This window comes from Rhinatrema bivittatum, chromosome 1 (assembly GCF_901001135.1).
Source record: "Rhinatrema bivittatum chromosome 1, aRhiBiv1.1, whole genome shotgun sequence".
In the NCBI taxonomy this organism is placed as follows: Eukaryota; Metazoa; Chordata; class Amphibia; order Gymnophiona; family Rhinatrematidae; genus Rhinatrema; species Rhinatrema bivittatum.
Genome location: NC_042615.1, coordinates 386,661,276 through 386,679,148, shown reverse-complemented (window position 1 = coordinate 386,679,148; position 17,873 = coordinate 386,661,276). Strand labels below are relative to the sequence as shown.

Sequence of the window (17,873 nt, the reverse complement as noted above, 5' to 3'; positions counted from 1 at the left end):
CCGTGGGTCCAGGCGGCCGGTGGGCAGCCATCAGCGGCATCCGGTAGTCCCTTCTCCCTTCCTCCCTCCCTCCCCTGCCTGGATGAGCGCCAAAATCGCACGGGCGGGTCGGCAGCGGGGGGGGTGGGGGCGGCAGCAGGATCCGGGAGCGGCGGGTAGGCAGCAGCGGGGTCCAGGGGGTCCGGGGCAAGCGGCAGCGGGGGGGGGGGGGGGGGGGGCGGCAGCGGGGGGGCGGCAGCAGGATCCGGGAGCGGCGGGTAGGCAGCAGCGGGTCCGGGGGTGGCAGCGAGATCCGGGGAGCCAGCAGCGGCAGCATGTTCGATCGCGCAGGCAGGTAGGTGGCAAAGTAAAGATGGCCGCCTGCACGGGAAAATCGTGCAATTGGCCGCTGAAGACGTGACGTCACGACGTTTGGCGTCACGGGGTGTGACGTCACGTCTTCAGCGGCCAATTGCACGATTTTCCCGTGCTGGCGGCCATCTTTACTTTGCCACCTACCTGCCTGCGCGATCGAACATGCTGCCGCTGCTGGCTCCCCGGATCTCGCTGCCACCCCCGGACCCCGCTGCTGCCTACCCGCCGCTCCCGGATCCTGCTGCCGCCCCCCTGCTGCTGCCCCCCCCCCCCGCTGCCGCTGCCCCTGCCCCCCGGACCCCGCTGCTGCCTACCCGCCGCTCCCAGATCCTGCTGCCGCCCCCCCCCCCCCGCTGCCGACCCGCCCGTGCGATTTTGGCGCTCATCCAGGCAGGGGAGGGAGGGAGGGAGGAAGGGAGAAGGGACTACCGGATGCCGCTGATGGCTGCCCGCCGCCCACCGGCCGCCTGGACCCACGGCCCTCCGACAGGTATTTAAAATTGTTTTATTTTTTTATATAACACACAGGTTTTTTGTTTTTTACACTTTTTAAACTTTTTTACACTTCCTGGTGCCTGTCATTTCAAATGTCATTTGAAATGACAGGTACCAGCGCACCCAGGTTACTGTATAGGCGCTGTTACAGCGCCTATACAGTAAAATGGGTTGCGCGGGCATAACCCTTCCCTAACGCTTCACAGCCGCGGCATGCATTTGCATGCGATTAGAGGAGAGTATCGGGGAGTTAGTGAAGAGAACTGTGCGTGCGGGGAGGAAGGGTGCGCCTGACACTACCTCACTGTTTTTACCGCGGCCTTACTGGATCGAGCCGTTAGACAGCTAAGTATTTAGAAAGATAACTCAGGGGCTGGGAATGGGTGGATCGGGGAGCAGTCGAGTTAGCCAGATATCTTATTCAGCCCATACATCTGTCCTAAAGATAGCCTGATAAGTTTATCTGGATATATTCAGTGCTGTGGCTGCACCACTGAATATACAACACTAGTTAGCTGGATTACCATCTTTTGTTTGTTCTCTCTTTTAAAATTTCATTTCCCAAGAGAAATGTTTATAAACACTGCCCCCAGTAATCCACTCTCAGAATTATAAAGTATTATTACAATAATAAAGTTTGGCAGATAAGACTGGTGGGAGGGGGCTGTATTAGATTAAGTTTGGGAACTTGTATGCCCACCAGCCCAGGACGGTAGGGAACCAAAGAGGACAACAGCAAAAGGTGACTTTGTGAAGGAGTGAAAGAAAGCCTTCTAGAGCTGGTTGCTGGTAGCAGTGTAGACCAGAGTAACTGGGCAGACTGGATAGGTCAATTGGTCTTTTTCTGCCATCATCTACTATGTTACCATGTTGCTTTATTGGTAAATCAGGAAGAGTTTATGCACTGATCCTTACCAGAGCCCCATGGACACATTGCACTGATACCTGTAAAGTATGAATACAGCATCAATAGCTGGAGAACTATTTGGGGATGGACATTTATTTGGATTTAACTCCAGCCTTTCGTTGGTAGCTCAAGGCGAGCTACATCCAGGTACGTAGGTATTTCCCTGTCCCCAGAGGGCTTATAATCTGTACCTGAAGCAATGGAGGCTGTATAGAGTTGCCCAAGGTCACTGGGATTTGAACCCTGGCTTTGCTAATTAGAACATAAGATTTGCCTACTGGGTCAAGACCGAGGGTCCATCAACAGTATCCTGTTTCCAAGAGTGGCCAAGCCAGGTCACAAATACTTGCCACAATCCCAAACAGTAAATAGATCCCATGCTGCTAACACCCAATAACTTGGTTAGCAACGGTCACTGCCCTAACCACATCTTCTGGCAATGAATTTTCTCCAATTTTGTCTTAAATGTGCTACTTTCTAATTTCATTGCATGCCCCTTAGTCTTTGTATTTTTTGAGAGTAAATAACTGATTCACATTTATCCTTTCTATTCCACTCATGATTTTATAGGCCTCTATCATATCTCCCCTCAGCTGTCTCTTGTCCAAGCTGAAGAGTCCTAACTTCTTTAACCTTTCCTCATATGGTAGCTGTTTCATTCCTTTTATCCTTTTGTTGCCCTTTTCTGTACCTTTTATAATTCGATAATATCTTTTTTGAGAGGTGGTGACTAGAAATGTGCATAGGTGTGGTCTCACTATGGAGAGATACAGAGATATTCTGCTATTCTCCATTTTATTCTTCATTCCTTTCCTAACAATTCTTAACATTTTGTTTGCTTTTTTTTTTTCTTTTCTGCTACTGCACACTGAGCTGAGGATTTAAAAGTATTGCCCATGACGACGCTTAGATCTTTTTCCTGAGTGGTGACTCTTAATTATGAAATCTAATATTGTGGAACTACAGTGTGAGATCTAAGATTGCTGCTCTAAAAAAACAAACAAACCCAAAAACAACACACACAGTGAAACAGGGGATGTAGCCATAATACAAAATTTTATAAAATACATCCAAAAATATCAGGAACTACTAGTGGAAAATAGACTAGAGAAAAAAAAAAAGACCCAGAAAGGAACAGAACCACAACAGAAGAAAATGATACTCTGGCAGCCGAGGAGAAATGATAGAGGTCTATAAAATCATGAGGGGACTAGAACGGGTAAATGTGATTTGGTTATTTACTCTTTCAGATAATAGAAAGACTAGGGGGCACTCCATGAAGTTAGCAAATAGCACAGTTAAAACAAATTGGAGCAAATTTATTTCATCTAATCACAATTAAAGTTCTAGAAATTGTTGCCAGGATTGTGGTTAGGGCAGTTAGTGTAGCTGGGTTTAAAAAAGGTTTGGATAACTTCCTGGAGGAGAAGTCCATTAACTGCTATTAATCAAGTTGACTTGGGGAAAAGCCACTGCTATTACTGGCATCAGTAGCATGGGATCTAGTTAATGTTCTTGCCAAGTACTTGTAACTTGGATTGGCCACGGTTGGAAATCAGATGCTGGGCTTGATGGACCCTCAGTCTGACCCAGTATGGCAACTTGTGTTCAATGCTAGCATGCACTAGTATCTTAATGCTGCAGTGATTTTATGCCTGACGTCAAAAAACACAAATTTGTATTAAATAACTGCCAGCTTTACTTTTTCCTTCTCTGAAAACTTATCATGCTTTCCAAGATCCTACTGGATGTAAATTCTGATTTTTCAGCAAGTATGAAGCCCAATTTTTTATTTTTGTTTGTTCTTTTGCTTCTTCTCCCTCTCTTCAGACAGCATGGCCTGGTAGAATAAGCTACATTTTACCAGCCTGAGAGGTACCTCCTCTTTATTCTTACTTGATTAATAGCAATTATTACAAATGTAATTATTACAAATGTAAAACAAAGTACATGTTCCTCAGTCAGTAGAGGAAGTCACCCAAGGACCAACTGTCCTCCCTCTTCAAGGCTCAGCGCAACACCTCTGCATAGGGTCAGCTTTTGAAATGTGCAACCTATGCAGTCACACAGGGCACTAAGCAGTAGGGGGGAGTTAGTGCCCCTCCTAATGCAGCCACTGGGCCAGAGACTGGTCGCTTTCCTTCCAACAGTATCCGTGGGGGCCCAACACCTCCCCCACCCCCCCACTAGCATGGGGCAAACATTTCCCCAGTGCCTATGGGGCCAAAATGCTGCTTCCTTCCCCACCTCCCCAAATGACAGCAGCACTGGGGAATGCAGCATTTATAAATGCCTCCTCCTGCCTCTGGCGACTCTCCCCCCCCCCCCCACACACACACCATGGCTTGAACCGCACCGTGAAAGAGGAAAAGGCAGCAGGAGGAACATTTAGAAGCACCAGGGCTGGGCCGTGGGGACAGGGATGGAAGGTAAAGGAAACAAGTCCAGGTCCTGTCCAACTCCTTTCATCTGTATAGGACTTTCCCCCTCTGTTGTCAGGCACCTGCCTCATACATTGTGCTCCGATTGTAAACTCCCCACTGCACACCCAGATTTCAAACTACCAAGGTCAGCCTGCTCTTTCTGCCCTTTGCTGCCTAATATCTGGAAAGTTACTTGAGGTTTTTTGCAGGCTGTTTTAGGCTAAGAATAACTTGCACTTAAAGAGTTTTAAGCGAGTTATTTAGGCAACTTTAATTCATCATCAGTTTTTTTAAATTCTTTGTTTTTTGAAGGGGGTGGGTCAAAAATGGAAGCTGAGGGAGAGGTGTGGGGGATGGGTGCCAGTTTGGGTTTTTGCACAGGGTACAACGTTGTATTAACAAACAGCACATCTGATATGCTAGCTCAGGGGGTCCCCAAACAATGGTCCACAGGCAGGACTGGATTTATATATTGAGCCCTCATACGCAGCGGGGGAGGAGGGGGAAGGAGGCTCCGACTCTCACCCCCACCCCGAACTCATCAGCAGCATGGGAGGTTTGAAGGGGAGGGGGCGAGGGACCTCTGATTGCCCCTATTTCCTCATCTCTCTGGTCTGTCCCCCACCTCCGAGTTTCAGTGGTGCTTCTGCTTCAGCAGTTGCAGTAATGCAATTATAAAAAGAAAATTCAGCATGCTGGTCCTGCTCTCAAGGCTTTCCTGCCCCCTCCTCCTTCCACATGGGCTTCCTGTTACTATGGAAACCTGTGCGAGGGGCAGGGCGACCACATTGTAGGCATTAGCATTGCTCACTCAGGCAGAGCCACTTCAGCTGAAGGCAGGGAGAGAAGAGTTTTCAGTCGTTGTGGTGCAGCCCACAGGGCGGAAGGCAATAGCTTTACCAAGCTGTGGGTTCTGAGGAACTGCCAGGGAATCCCAGGTTAAGGATGGTGGTTCCTGGAGCTCTCGACCACGTTGCAACCTCTTCAGAGCTGGGGGGGGGGGGGGGCATGCATATCATCCCCTAAAAATGCCAGCTTTGGAGGTGCAGAAATATTCATTATGATTACCCATATACCGAGTCCGAGCATCTCTTCCTGGGCTGGGGTCTGCAGAGTGGATTGTTTTGCTCACACTATGAACCTAGCTTGTTGCAAAAGATGATAGGAAAGAGAAGGGGAAGGGACGAAGAGGAAAGAAAAGAGGGAGAGCAATCATTTAAGTGGAGGGGTAAGAGCAAGAGAGGGTGAACCACGCACACAAACACCCCCCATTCATCCATCCCACCGGTCTGGGGGGAGGCAGGGTTGCCAACTTTGGAGAAATTTAGAAATATTATTAGTGACACACCATCTGCTGCAGCCCTCCCCCTTTCCCTAGCATTTCAAATCACTGAAAGAGCCAGACATAGTTCACCCCCTTCAAACCATTTTCAGCTAACAACTCTGGAAAGAGCTCTGCCTCTTCCCCGAGCCTCAGCTCAGCAAACTCCAGATGGGGACCCATCCCAACAGTCTCAGGGATTTCAAAATGTCCTATGAGGCCCTTCTCTTGAAAATTCTGGGCACCCCTTATGCTAGCTGGAAGGAAAGTATACTTAGTTTATTCGTTTTACAGCTTATACGTTTCAAATTTGCAAGAACACTCAGATTTCTTTTTCAGGCTCTTCATGGTATTGGCAATACCTATCCAGCTTCCTCACCTAAGCAGGTCCCCTGAAGTAAGCTACTGCAGTGTGGTTAGAAATGTTATTGCATTTTACTTACAGCATGCATGTGATGAAGAGCTCTAGTTTTTGTTCCCAGCTAGTGTTGCTGTTCTTTCAGCAAGGCGGGTGTGCGAATGCTTCTGAACGTACGCTCAACTCTCCCAGAGGGCAAGAAAGGAAGGAGCATGCACAGTGCTACAGCCCTGCGAACATCTAGCAACAGGGCCAAAGTGCAGCACAAGAGACAGCTCAGAGGGCATCACTAGCCTCCTTCCCCAGACCTAGGAGAGTGTCGCCAGTAGAAAGTACGGGCTGAGCAGGAGGATTTCTTCATGGAAGCTGGATGAGGAAGTGTACGGAGAGAATGAAAAACCTTGTGGGAGAAGGTTTGAAAAATAAATAGAGGGGGGAAAGATTTTGTGCATCAGAAAATAAGCCACAATGAACGCTTAACTTGTGTCAAGCAGCCTTATTAGCACTGAGCAGAGTATCAGCAAGTTATCTTCTAACGTTAACCTTAAAACAGAACTACTAGCCCCATTCTGTTCGGTAAGAGAGCCTCGCCTGGCTCTGGGCCTCTGCAAGAGATCTGGAAGCGGAGTGCAGCGTTCTCACCTCCCTCGGTCCTCGTGTCGGAGGTCAGGCTGTCTGTAGAGCCGGCCGTGAAGTGAACAGTGGTTGTTCTGGAGGGCGAAGTCAGGCTCTCGGTAGAGGCGTGACTGAATTTCTCCAACTCTGAGCTGCTCTTGTTCATTTTTAAGAAATGCCTGAAGAAAACGAAAACAAAACATCAACTAAATACATTTCCCTTTGTTGTAACAGGACACATCCAGGTAAGATCCTCATTGCTAGAAAGGCCTGGTTTCAGACTCAAATTATTATAGTACAGAATTTATTTTGCAGTGTTTCAATTGATGACAGAACTGAACAATGAGGAATTTTTTCAGATTCTCTGATATAATGCAACATTCCTCTTAGTCTCCAACCTACCACACTACCAAGTGCACACTGACATAAGCACAGGCAAATTAAAGAAGCTAAAAACACACACTTCTCTGACAGACCCAAATCCAATAATCAGTTCATGCTGAAAGAATCCACAAAAAGAACACAGAAGCACCACTGGAGAAGAAAGGAACTATGCTTTAGATGAATATTTCAGCAGATTCAGTTCTAATGCAGACATGAAGGAGCTGTAGCCCTCTTGGCAGAGAAAGAAGAAATCCCAGATTCCAGCTTCTGATTGTAACTCATATTTCCGGAGAATAATCAGAAATTATTATTTAATTTCTTGCAACTTGCACTGCTTGATTTCCTCAGTCCAAGCTGTAATGTTTCCAGTGTCTGATGCTATTCATCAATGTTGTTACACAAAGTAGGTGGGAGGTGTAAACTGAAGTTACTCCAAGAAAGGGATTCCCAAGAGAACCTGTTCTGGAGCTGGAATAATGCTGGCTCCCATGATCTTGCTAATTGTACAAGATACATTTTGATGCATTTTTTGCACGCTGGCTTTTATTCCATGTGTTTGCCATTATTGCTACTACTGCTATTTATGCCATTTGCAATGACTTTTGATAAAATGAGTATTTTAATGAATCATTAGCCCACCTTTTTGTACAAATAGCCTCATTTTTTTTTTAACATGGCATCTATGTACTAATTGGTATTGGGCATATTCTTTTAAGGCATTTTCATTGAAGAACAAACCACGAGTAAAGTAAAGTAAAAGATTAGTTATAAAAACTACATGAACATTTATTACTTCACAGGGTTTTTTCCCTCCACCAAAGATTATCATCCTTTATTGTACCAAAAGCAATGTGATGACATCTTCTCTTAACCTGTTTCTAACAATTATTCTGCACCAGAGATAAATGCTCTTATAATTTAAGTCTACTTATTAATTATGTTTATCTTTTATACATCTGTGGACATCTCTGTCCATGCTAGGACTGTCCGTGTAGTATAATTTTCCTAAGTTCATTGTATAATGTGTTAGATATGTCACTGGTTCCAACCTGCAGCATACTAGATAGTAGGTTCATTTTGGGCACACCAAAGTTAATACAATTTAATAATTAAAAAAAATGAAATGAAGAATAAAAAAAACCCACCAAAAATCTAGAAACAAATTACAAAGTATATTAGAAATAATGAATTGATTTTCAACCATAAAAATAGAAGATTTACTTTAAAAAAACACTGATTATTTATTCTTACCAAGTTAATGAGAGATCTGTGCCTTATCTCCAGTTTTTCAATCCAAAATCGAATGGTTGATAAGTAGGACTCAAAAGCAGCTTACTTTCAATATTAGTTTTGATCTATTCTTTGAATTAATTGCTCCTCCCCCATTCCCATCAGCACACATGCAGACTGTAGAAGACACATGGCGAAGCAGAAAACTCTTGCAGCCTTCTGCAGATCCCTCCCACCTGTTCCTTGCACACTATCTAAAGGTGAGGGGCTGAAAAAGGAAGCAGAACCTGCCAATGAACAACACACCTGCACTTCTGCCAAGGCACTTGGGTGGAGCAACCTTGCTATAAAAGCAGCTTCTGTGAGGTCATGGACACCTGAATTAAAGACTCTTCCTACCAGAAATAGCGTGTGCAAATATAAAAACTAAATTTTACTGGTGAAACAGGATCTACGCCAGTAGGCAATTTCAGTCCTAGAGTGCCACAATGGATGGGCATGAGATATATTTAGATAAACTGTCTATCATATGCAAATATATGTCATGCCCACTCATTGTAGATACCCTGAAACCCAGACTGGTTAGTACTTCAGGACAGGAGCTGCCTACCCCACTCGTGGGGAACCGTTCCCAAATGGCTTTCAGAAAGAAGAGACGTAAGACACCCAGCAAGAGAAAAACAATTTTTTTTTTTTTAGGACAACAGCTTTGAAGAAGATATCAAAGTTTTGCTCCTGTGTAAAAACTGCACCAGTATTTCTTCCCCCCCGCCCCCAGTTCATGCAAAACTAAAAAGAAGGGGATTTTTTTCATTAACAGATTTGGAGCAAATTTTTGGTACATCTGCCCCTTTCTTGGCCTCTGGCAAAAACGTTTTCCTCGTTGCTGTTCCACACGTGCTAGAATTTAATTGCTGATTCCTGGTGCTTGGGGATATGGAAGATTAGTTTTATGCATTTATCATTAACCAGTTATTATTTGCCACTTGTGAACAGGATTCGTCAGCTGCTGAGACTTTGCTCCAGCCTGGTGCAGATACTCTGCCGCTTAGCTGCGGCAAAGGACTTCGCTAAATCAGTGTAAATCATTTGAGAAACAAATCCTGAAACTGATACCCTCCTTGAAGTTAGTCCTCCTCTTCTCCCAGCCACGTGTACCAATGAACCGTTGTCAGCCTGGCCAAGAAGAGGAAAGAAATGAGATACTAATGGCTTAACTACCCTCTGATTGGGAGGCCAATTAACCAGAACCCGAGGATGGGAAGACGGAGTAGTGAATTACTTTAGTGCCTCACGGGCGCGACCACCTCACAAATTACCTTGGGTACCAACTGGCCACTATAAAAATGTCTTTATGTGCCTAGTTAAAAGCACGCGATTTGGAGAAGTTCGAGAGGGTGAAACATACACAGTGGTAACAGCAAAATCAGCAGAAGCGCGCGTGCGGTTAAAGTTCATTGGTGGGTTCTGCTTCCTGCTTCAGCCCCTCCCCTCCGGGCAGTTTGCAAGGATTAGGGGGGCGGAGCCTGCATAAAGCAGAACGAGTTGTCTGCTTCGCTATGGCTGCTCCAGTTTTACCTCTTTTCCTGACAAACAGATTGCGTGTGCACTGATGGGAGTACTTACATCAAAGAGTAAATAAAAACTAATATTAGAAGGGAACATTTTTGGATTGAAAACTGGGGAGCAAATGAGGCCCAAAATCTCACTGACTTGGTAAGAATAAACAATCTGTATTGGTTGAAAATCAATGTATTTCTAATATTTTGTAACTCTTTTCTAGCTTTTGTGATTCTTAATTTCATTTTTTTAAATTATTAATATATTAATTTGGTGTGCCCAAAATGAACCCACCATCAAGAATGCTGCAGCATGGAAAAGAATGGGAGTCAGTGACATCCAACACAGAGTGACTTTAGGAAGATTATACTACACTGACAGTCCTAGAATGGATAGAGATGTGTGCAAAAGATAAACAATAAGCAGACTATCGTCCTTAGTAGTGACAGGTTTAGGATTTTGCCACTTCTAGGCACTTGGTGCTGTCCACACACCCCCACCCCTGCAAGGGGCTGTAATGTACTTATCCTGAATAGAAACATGGGGTAACCTGCATGGCACAGTAGAAACTTGCTGGGCAGACTGGATGGACCAGTTGGTCCTTTTCTGTGATTATTATTGTGTAACGCAGCGTAAAAGGTCTAAGGTACAGCCTCATAGTTTATAATAGTAGCTCAGAGAGAGATTCTGTGGGAAGATAAATTGAAAATTCTAAAAGTACACTGATTCCCAACCGCACAGGCCACTCTCCTGTGCGCGCGATTCAGGAGGGAACAACATGCAAATGAGGGCCCGCGATAAAGGGAGGCGCTAGGGACATTAGTGCGTCCCTAGTGCCTCCTTTTTGTCAGAAGCGGCAGCTGTCAGCGGGTTTGAAAGCCGATGCTCAATTTTACCGGCGTCAGTTCTCGAACTGATGCCGGTATTAAGTCAGAGGGTGTACAGAAAAGCAGTTTTTACTGCTTTTCTGTACACTTTCCCGGTGGCAGGCGTTAATTTCTGAAAGTAAAATGTGCGGCTTGCCTGTACATTTTACTTTCTGTATTGTGCGGGAATAACTAATAGGGCCATCAACATGCACTTGCATGTTGTGGGTGCTATTAGTTTTTTTTTGGGGGGGGGGTTGGCAGCGTGTTTACGATGCGCTATTACCCCTAAAATAGCGCGTCGTAAATGCGTGGCCAAACGCGGGCTAACAGTGCGCTCTGCTGGAGCGTACTGTACTGTATAGGCATGTAGGTGAGGAAAAGTGATCAAGTATCAGTATGAGGGGATCTCAGGGATTTATTTATTTATTTTTATATACATTCGATCTGAGATATCACATATGTTTACATTCAGGTACTGTAGGTATTTCCCTATCCCCAGAGGGCTTACAATCTAAGTTTGTACCTGAGACAATGGAGGGCAAATTGACTTGCCCAAGGTCACAAGGAGCGACAGCAGGACTCGAACCCTGGTCTCCTGGTTCATAGCCCACTGCTCTAACCAGAATTGGAGATGAGGATGCGAGAAGGTAATCAGGATTTTGAGGAGGGCTTCAGGATCTGGGGAGAAGGGAGAGGTGGGAAGGAGGTTCCAGGATCTGGAGGGATATAATCCAAGATCAAAGGAGTGAGAATCTGATGTAATTGGGGGAAGGAGTAGTAAAGAGATCGGTGTTCCTACTATACTGCTGTCCCCTTGCATCGCCTCTCTAATGTCCCACCGATCTTGTAGAAACACATGCTTCCTCTTTCACCCTGCAGTTCCCCTTTCATCCTCCAGATTTCTTCACTCCCCACTCAGCCTCTCTTACCCTCCAAAATGGAGTTTGCTTTTGGCTCAAATGGCTTCCCCCCCCCCCCCCTCTCTTCATGCTGCTGGGGGGGCTGGATCATGAATCAAAGGGCTATTCTCTGAGTTAGAATTAGCACAGCTGGAAGGCAGCTATTCTTTAGCCAGCCTCCTGCCCCCAGATTTTTGCTAACCTAGGTACAGGCCTAATGTTCCTACTTGACAAATCCAGGCCTGAAAAAATAAGCCTTCATTCCAAAACAGAATTAAAGCAGTGTGGTCGTCTTGCTTCCACTTCTCCATTCCCTCACCCCCACACCTTTTTATGTTTTCCATCCCAGCGAGAAGAGTTACATGTCATCTTGTAAATACCCATCATGGTGGGGGCTGCCTGATATGCAGAGCAGAAAAACTGCTGAAAACCTCTCTACAACTTGCCCAAGAGTGTGCACCCAGCACAGAGGCTAGGTTACTCATTGAGTGAGAGGAGATCTAGAAGCCTTCAAAATTATGAGTGGGGTGAAGCAGCTAAGTAGGTGATGGTTATTTACCCTTTCCAATAGTACTACAACTAGGGGACACTCCATACAGCTAATAGGTAGCACATTTGAAATAAATCTGAGTATTCATTCAGCGCACGAAATGTGGCATGTGCTGTCAGAGGATGTGGTGAAAGCAGTTAACACAGCTGGGTTTAAAAGGGACAAATAATGGTTTGTGGGCTTTCCCAGAGGAAAGTCCACAAACCATTAGCCATGTATAGTAGACATGCAAAAACCACTGCTTATTCCTTGTTATGAGCAAGAAGTACTGGATCTATTATTTGGGATCTGCTGGGTACTTGTGACCTGGACTGGTCGCTGTTGGAGACAGGATGCTGGACTTGATGGACCCAGTATGATACTTAAGTTTTGTTGAGGGCTGGTTAAGAGCATATCTTTTCTCAAAAGCATTTGCCATCCCAGATGCTGATCTTTCATAACCTTATTATATGCAACATTTTCCATTTTGTACTCCAAATCTATGTGAAACTGACTTTCTTTTCCTATCTCTTGTTTGTAAAGTTAGATATTTATTTTAAAACATTTGTTTTATATAATTTGATTTTATTTTTTCTATTTTCATTTTTGTTTGCTTATGTATATTGTACACAGTTTTGATCAATATTTTATTGTTAGATGGTATATAAATAATTTTAAATAAATAGATAAACAGCTACACTGTCATTCAGTTCCTTGTGATCAGCTCTTTTGTAAAACCATTTTCAAAGGGTGGGGAGCAGTATGCAGACTACAGATCACTTCCTCGTTCTACAAACTACCTATTCAGAAATCCACCCACAAAAATGATGATCTCTGGTAGGCAAAGTAGCAATTTTAAAGCCACACTAAATATTTTGGGATTTGTTTCATTTTTTTATTCTCTTCATGAGAAAAGGATAGCCCTGGCACTTTGCTGTGAAACCATAATGAAGTACATCTACACCGATAAACCAGAACAAATGTCAGTCCTACTTCCTCAAGAACAGAAATAAATTTAAACTTAACTAGGTAGGGTCAGATTTAAGGTTTATGTAAAAACCCTGCAAGTCTATTTGCTTGCCCAATTTAAAGGAGACATAAAGGTTAGGAAACGAAGCCGTAGGGATACTGTTTTACTGGACTGACTTAATACATCTGTGACATGGTTTCCAGATCTAATGCCCCACAAGATTCATTCCCTGAAACAGAGATGAGAGCACAGAGCAGCCCCGCACACTCCTCCTCTCCCTGTGGAAATGCAAGGCAGCACCCGTGAGGACAGTCAGCATGCCTACCTTGTATCTCTGTCCTTCATGCCACTGCGCTGAGCTGCCTGTCCTTGCAGCTGACTGGCTGGGGAAGAAGGGAGCTCAGGGCTGCATGAGGTGGAAGTGATTTGGGAAGGGCAATGAGAGAGGGGGACACCGAGGGAGCAATGGAGGTAAAGAGATGCTGAGAGAAGGGAGGCATACGAAAGACAGAACAGTAACACGAGAGAGTAGATGTCGGGAGAGATGGAGAAAAGATGCTAGAGAAGATAAGACCAGATGAAAGCAGAACAGTAAAATGAGGGGGGAAAAATTTAATTTAAATTTTGCATTATGACAGCTTCACATCTTAAAATTGTATTATAAAAATTATTTAAAATCACTTACATTATATAGTTTATTTTAGTTTTTAATATATAGGCAGATCAACTGCTCTACTTTTTTGTTAGCACTGTGTTCTCTACTATTTGGCAATTTTTTTTTTTCCAAGGTTGGGATAGTTTTGTGTGCTTTAAATTATTGCTCTCCATCCCTGTGCTTGAAAATCCTCCAGTGGACAAGAAGTCATTGCCAATCGCTAGAACAGAGTGTTAGCAGTCAAGATGGAACCCTTCATAAAGGCAGAGAACCTAAAGAACAGGTGAGGGGGTTTCTGGCTTCAAGATACTTACTTACTTGAGGACAGACGTGGCTTGGCTAGATCATGGGCCCAAAACTTGTATCAGCCATGGGGGACATGGGGCTATGCATGCAGACTTGTCAACAGGGATCACTAGGAATAAGGATGCAGTTAGGCACACTCCCTGTGCTACCCATACCTTATCTAAGCATAGGCAACATAGGCATGTGCCCTGGGTACCAATGATGTCAAAAACTGGGACACCCTCTGCCACAGTCTGATTTTGGGGGGGGCAAAATCTCCGACCCCTGGTCTTCTGCCATAATCTTAAATCCTTCCCTGCGTGCTACAGCTAAAATGGATTAATTTTATTTGTTTATGAAGGTTTGATAGTCTGTTTGGTTTCCCAAACTTGGTCTCGAGGTGGATTACAATAAATCTAAGTTTACCATCCAATCAGAATATGCAATTAATGAAGCAATATATTCATACAACCCCCATATTTGTTCACACAAATATACTTACATGAGATCCCGATATTTTTTCTTTTCTTTTTTTCTGTGTTCAATTAGTTTTAACCCAATCACCACATGAAGTGGTTGGGTTAAAACTAATTGAACACAGAAAAAAATCGGGGATATTTGTGTGAACAAATATGGGGGTTTTATGACTATTTTGCAGTATTAAGTGGAACAACCCTTTCAGTGGAGATTTAAATAGAAGTGTTTGTTTATTAATGAAACAATGGCACCCCGCCCAGGAAGTCCTACTTGTGAATGGTCTCCAGGCCCAGTTGTGTCCCTGTTGGGTACAGCAGACCCTCAGGAGTTGAGGAAGCTGGCCTGAAGATGTGGGTCTTGGGGGGAAACCATGCCTTGGCTTTCTTCCTGAACTTATGGTTGCACATTTTCATTCCTTTTGCTGCTTACACACTGTTCTTTTATATATAAAGTTTTTAGCCAGGAATGCTGGAAGATACACAGGCAAATCTCAAGAAGGGAAAGAAAAAGTTAGCATCTCAAATTTTAATGGTGGGGGTGGATCTTAAAAAATGTGTTCAGTATAGTAGTAATTTTGGCAATGCTTTAAATTTTAAAAGGCAGGAGCGTTCCCATAGGTATTTTTGAACATAAGCTAAATATTTATAGATAGTCCTTCCCATTCTAGTGCAATATGTATTTATCATATCCTTCTGTAATCCTAAAGCTGTCTACCTTTTTGTACAGCAGCTATGGCCTCGACTGATCTGATCTCCCAGGACACCATTTAAGGGCTTCAGCGAGCCTCTGTTTACAACACAAAGCATTTGCAGAACCCCGGCTGCCCGGTGCTGGCATGGAGTCATGTACACACAGTATGTGGATCTGTCTGCTGTAAAACAGTACAGGACAAACAAAAATGCTGCTTTTTTAAAAAAATTAAAATAATCCACAGAGTACTTCTCTCAAATGTTAAAACACTCAGTGCTGCATTTAGGTGTCAGTTTCACACTGCTCTAAGGCAGGAGCCACATATGACATTGCAAGTCACAGAGAGGGTCAGGAGAGGAGATGGGGGAAGGTCATCCTCATAGTTTAGTGAACTGGAGGTTGGGGGTGGGGGCAGGAAGTCCCTCTGAGTTGTCTTACTCCTGAGCACAAAAACTTAAAATTCTGCAAACTTTTTATTTTGGTCAAAATAACACAATTCACATGACAGTCTTATTAATTACATTGTAAATTAATACAAAAAAAGTTATTTTAAAATTCTGCATCTTTAAGTATTGTGAGCAGAATTGTCCTAGAAATTCACTGTAAGAGTGTCCCTTCCATTCACTCTCCCTACTCCCCTGGCCACTTTGCCCTCTCAAGCCCCAAGCCAATATCTCCCCCTTCCACTCTATCACCAGTCCCAGAGTTTGACCCCATTCTCAGTACTGCCCCTCACACAGGCTCCCTCTGTCCCTTTCTCTCACACACATGCTCCCTCTCTCTAGTGTGCACAGACACCCACATCCCCTCATACAGGGTCCCTCTCTCTTGCATACACACCCACACAAGCTCCCTTTCTCTCACACATACAACTTCTCACATGCTACCTATGTCTCTCTCAAGCACACACACATAAGAACATGCTATGCTGGGTCAGACCAAGGGTCCATCAAGCCCAGCATCCTGTTTCCAAGGTTGGGATAGCTATGGAAAATTCCCACTGCTATAAGTACCTGGCAACCCCAAAAACTAAGTCTATTCCATGTTACTGTTGCTAGTAATAGCAGTGGCTATTTTCTAAGTCAACTTAATTAATAGCAGGTAATGGACTTCTCCTCCAAGAACTTATCCAATCATTTTTTAAACACAGCTATACTAACTGCACTAACCACATCTTCTGGCAACAAATTCCAGAGTTTAATTGTGCTCGCTCTCTCTCACACACACCTCTACACACATTCACTCTCGCCGAGGTCTTAATCTTTGCCTCGAGTGGAGCACATCCTGCTGGGGCCTTTATCTTCGCCATGAAGGCGCGCCCTCTGGTCGCAGCCTGCCAGGGTCTCCTCTGCCATTTTCTGCGCAGAATTTGGCAATTCTGTACGGGGGCAGGGAATTCTATGTGCCGCAGTATTTCCCCCAGGACTATTGTTTGCTGAGAAGGGTTTGAGGAGGACTGTTTGGCCCTTTTAGTGACCTGAAATGCTGTGGGGAGTTAGGAGGAGGGGGGCAGAGTTCCCAGGGCTGTAAGGTTGTGGCAGATGAGTCAGTAATCTTTCTAGATTTCTCCACAGCTGACAGCACCTTGATGGAGAGCAGACTTCCCTAGGGTGTACAGCTTTGCCATTAACATTTCCTCAGGTATATAGAGTGGTACATTAGAGATCCCCAGAACAAGGGTGGTACTAGAGGCTGTACTTGTATGAAGACCCCCTCCACTAGTATGCTACTTACAATAGCCACAGCGTGTGGAGGAAGAAGGCTATTTTTTCATACGTTCTTCCAGCTGCTACTGTGGCTGCAGGGCCCACCACTTGGGCCAGTGCCATTACATGGGCCTCAATAGTTGCCCCTTCCATAGTTGGGCACCTGAGCCCATACTTCTGGGTTAGTCCATGAAAGGGGTAGGTAACATACCTTATTTGGGGAGGGGTCTTAATGCCTGAACCTGCCTGCTGTGATTTCCCTTCATTTCTCCTGGCAGAGCCACCAGCTGCTGCACCTGAAACAACCGCCACAGCATAATATCTAATTTGCAGCAGTTTGACTGCGAATGCTATAACGGGGGAGGAACTTGGACCCTGCTCTTTATCTTTTCTGTGCGCTGCTGCCACTGAGGTGTAGTGGTATTAGCAACAGCCGGGACACAGCTTGTTTCTCTGGCTGGCAGTGTAGCTACCTCAGGTGGAAAGAGGGGTCTTGCCAGTCAGAATGGTTGCCTCTGTGGATGGAGCTGAGGCAGCAATTGTTTTTGCAGCAGCTGACAAAGTGGTGCCAGCTATGGAACATTCCCACGAAAGATGGGTCTCTGCTCTAGTGGTTGACAGTGCTGGGGCAGGAGTAGTAACATGTCCAGCAGCAGCAGAGCTGGTGCTATTCTCAACTGCTGGAGTAGAACTTACCCTCTTGTGCTGCTGCAGCTTTAGGGGAGTCCACCAGAAGTTAGCAATGCTTGATTTAGGTATTGACTTCTAGCTGGCATCTCTCTCCCCCCCCACCCCCGAGCTTTCTTGGAGCCTGCTTAAGGCTGCCTCTTCCTTATTGCCCAGGCTATTTTTTTCTCTCTTGATCTTGAAGATTGGGGACTGGTTTTGAAGTAGCCTCTTAGATACTGAAAAAGGGAACTAGAGTCCCTTTTGAATGTCTTTGTTTTAATTTATGAAATATGACAGATGAAATCTGCACGACAATCTAAATGAAAAAGTGAATGCTCCATAGGGGAGTGAGTGTTTTAAAAAAGAAAATGAAACTCTCATTTAAAGTGTGCTTGTTCATTGGTTGCACAGGGAAGCGTGCAGCAGGTGTGGCTAGTAATTAGTGCAGTCTCTCAGAACTACAAGTCCCTACATGCA

The 17,873-nt window shown here is 44.8% G+C and overlaps 1 protein-coding gene and 1 long non-coding RNA gene across 2 annotated transcripts in view; one reads left to right on the top strand and one right to left on the bottom strand.

Moving 5' to 3' along the window:
* PRAG1 (PEAK1 related, kinase-activating pseudokinase 1) overlaps positions 1–17,873 on the bottom strand; it is a 104,338-nt gene that overhangs the window by 10,462 nt on the left and 76,003 nt on the right. Inside the window, exon 4 of the mRNA XM_029601415.1 lies at positions 6,501–6,652. Within this exon, the coding sequence (XP_029457275.1) occupies positions 6,501–6,652 (152 nt within the window). The remainder of the gene's footprint in view (positions 1–6,500; positions 6,653–17,873) is intronic.
* LOC115091273 lies at positions 9,668–15,244 on the top strand. Its single transcript, XR_003856655.1, has 3 exons — positions 9,668–9,803; positions 13,703–13,852; positions 15,058–15,244. It is a non-coding gene; the product is annotated as an uncharacterized LOC115091273 (long non-coding RNA).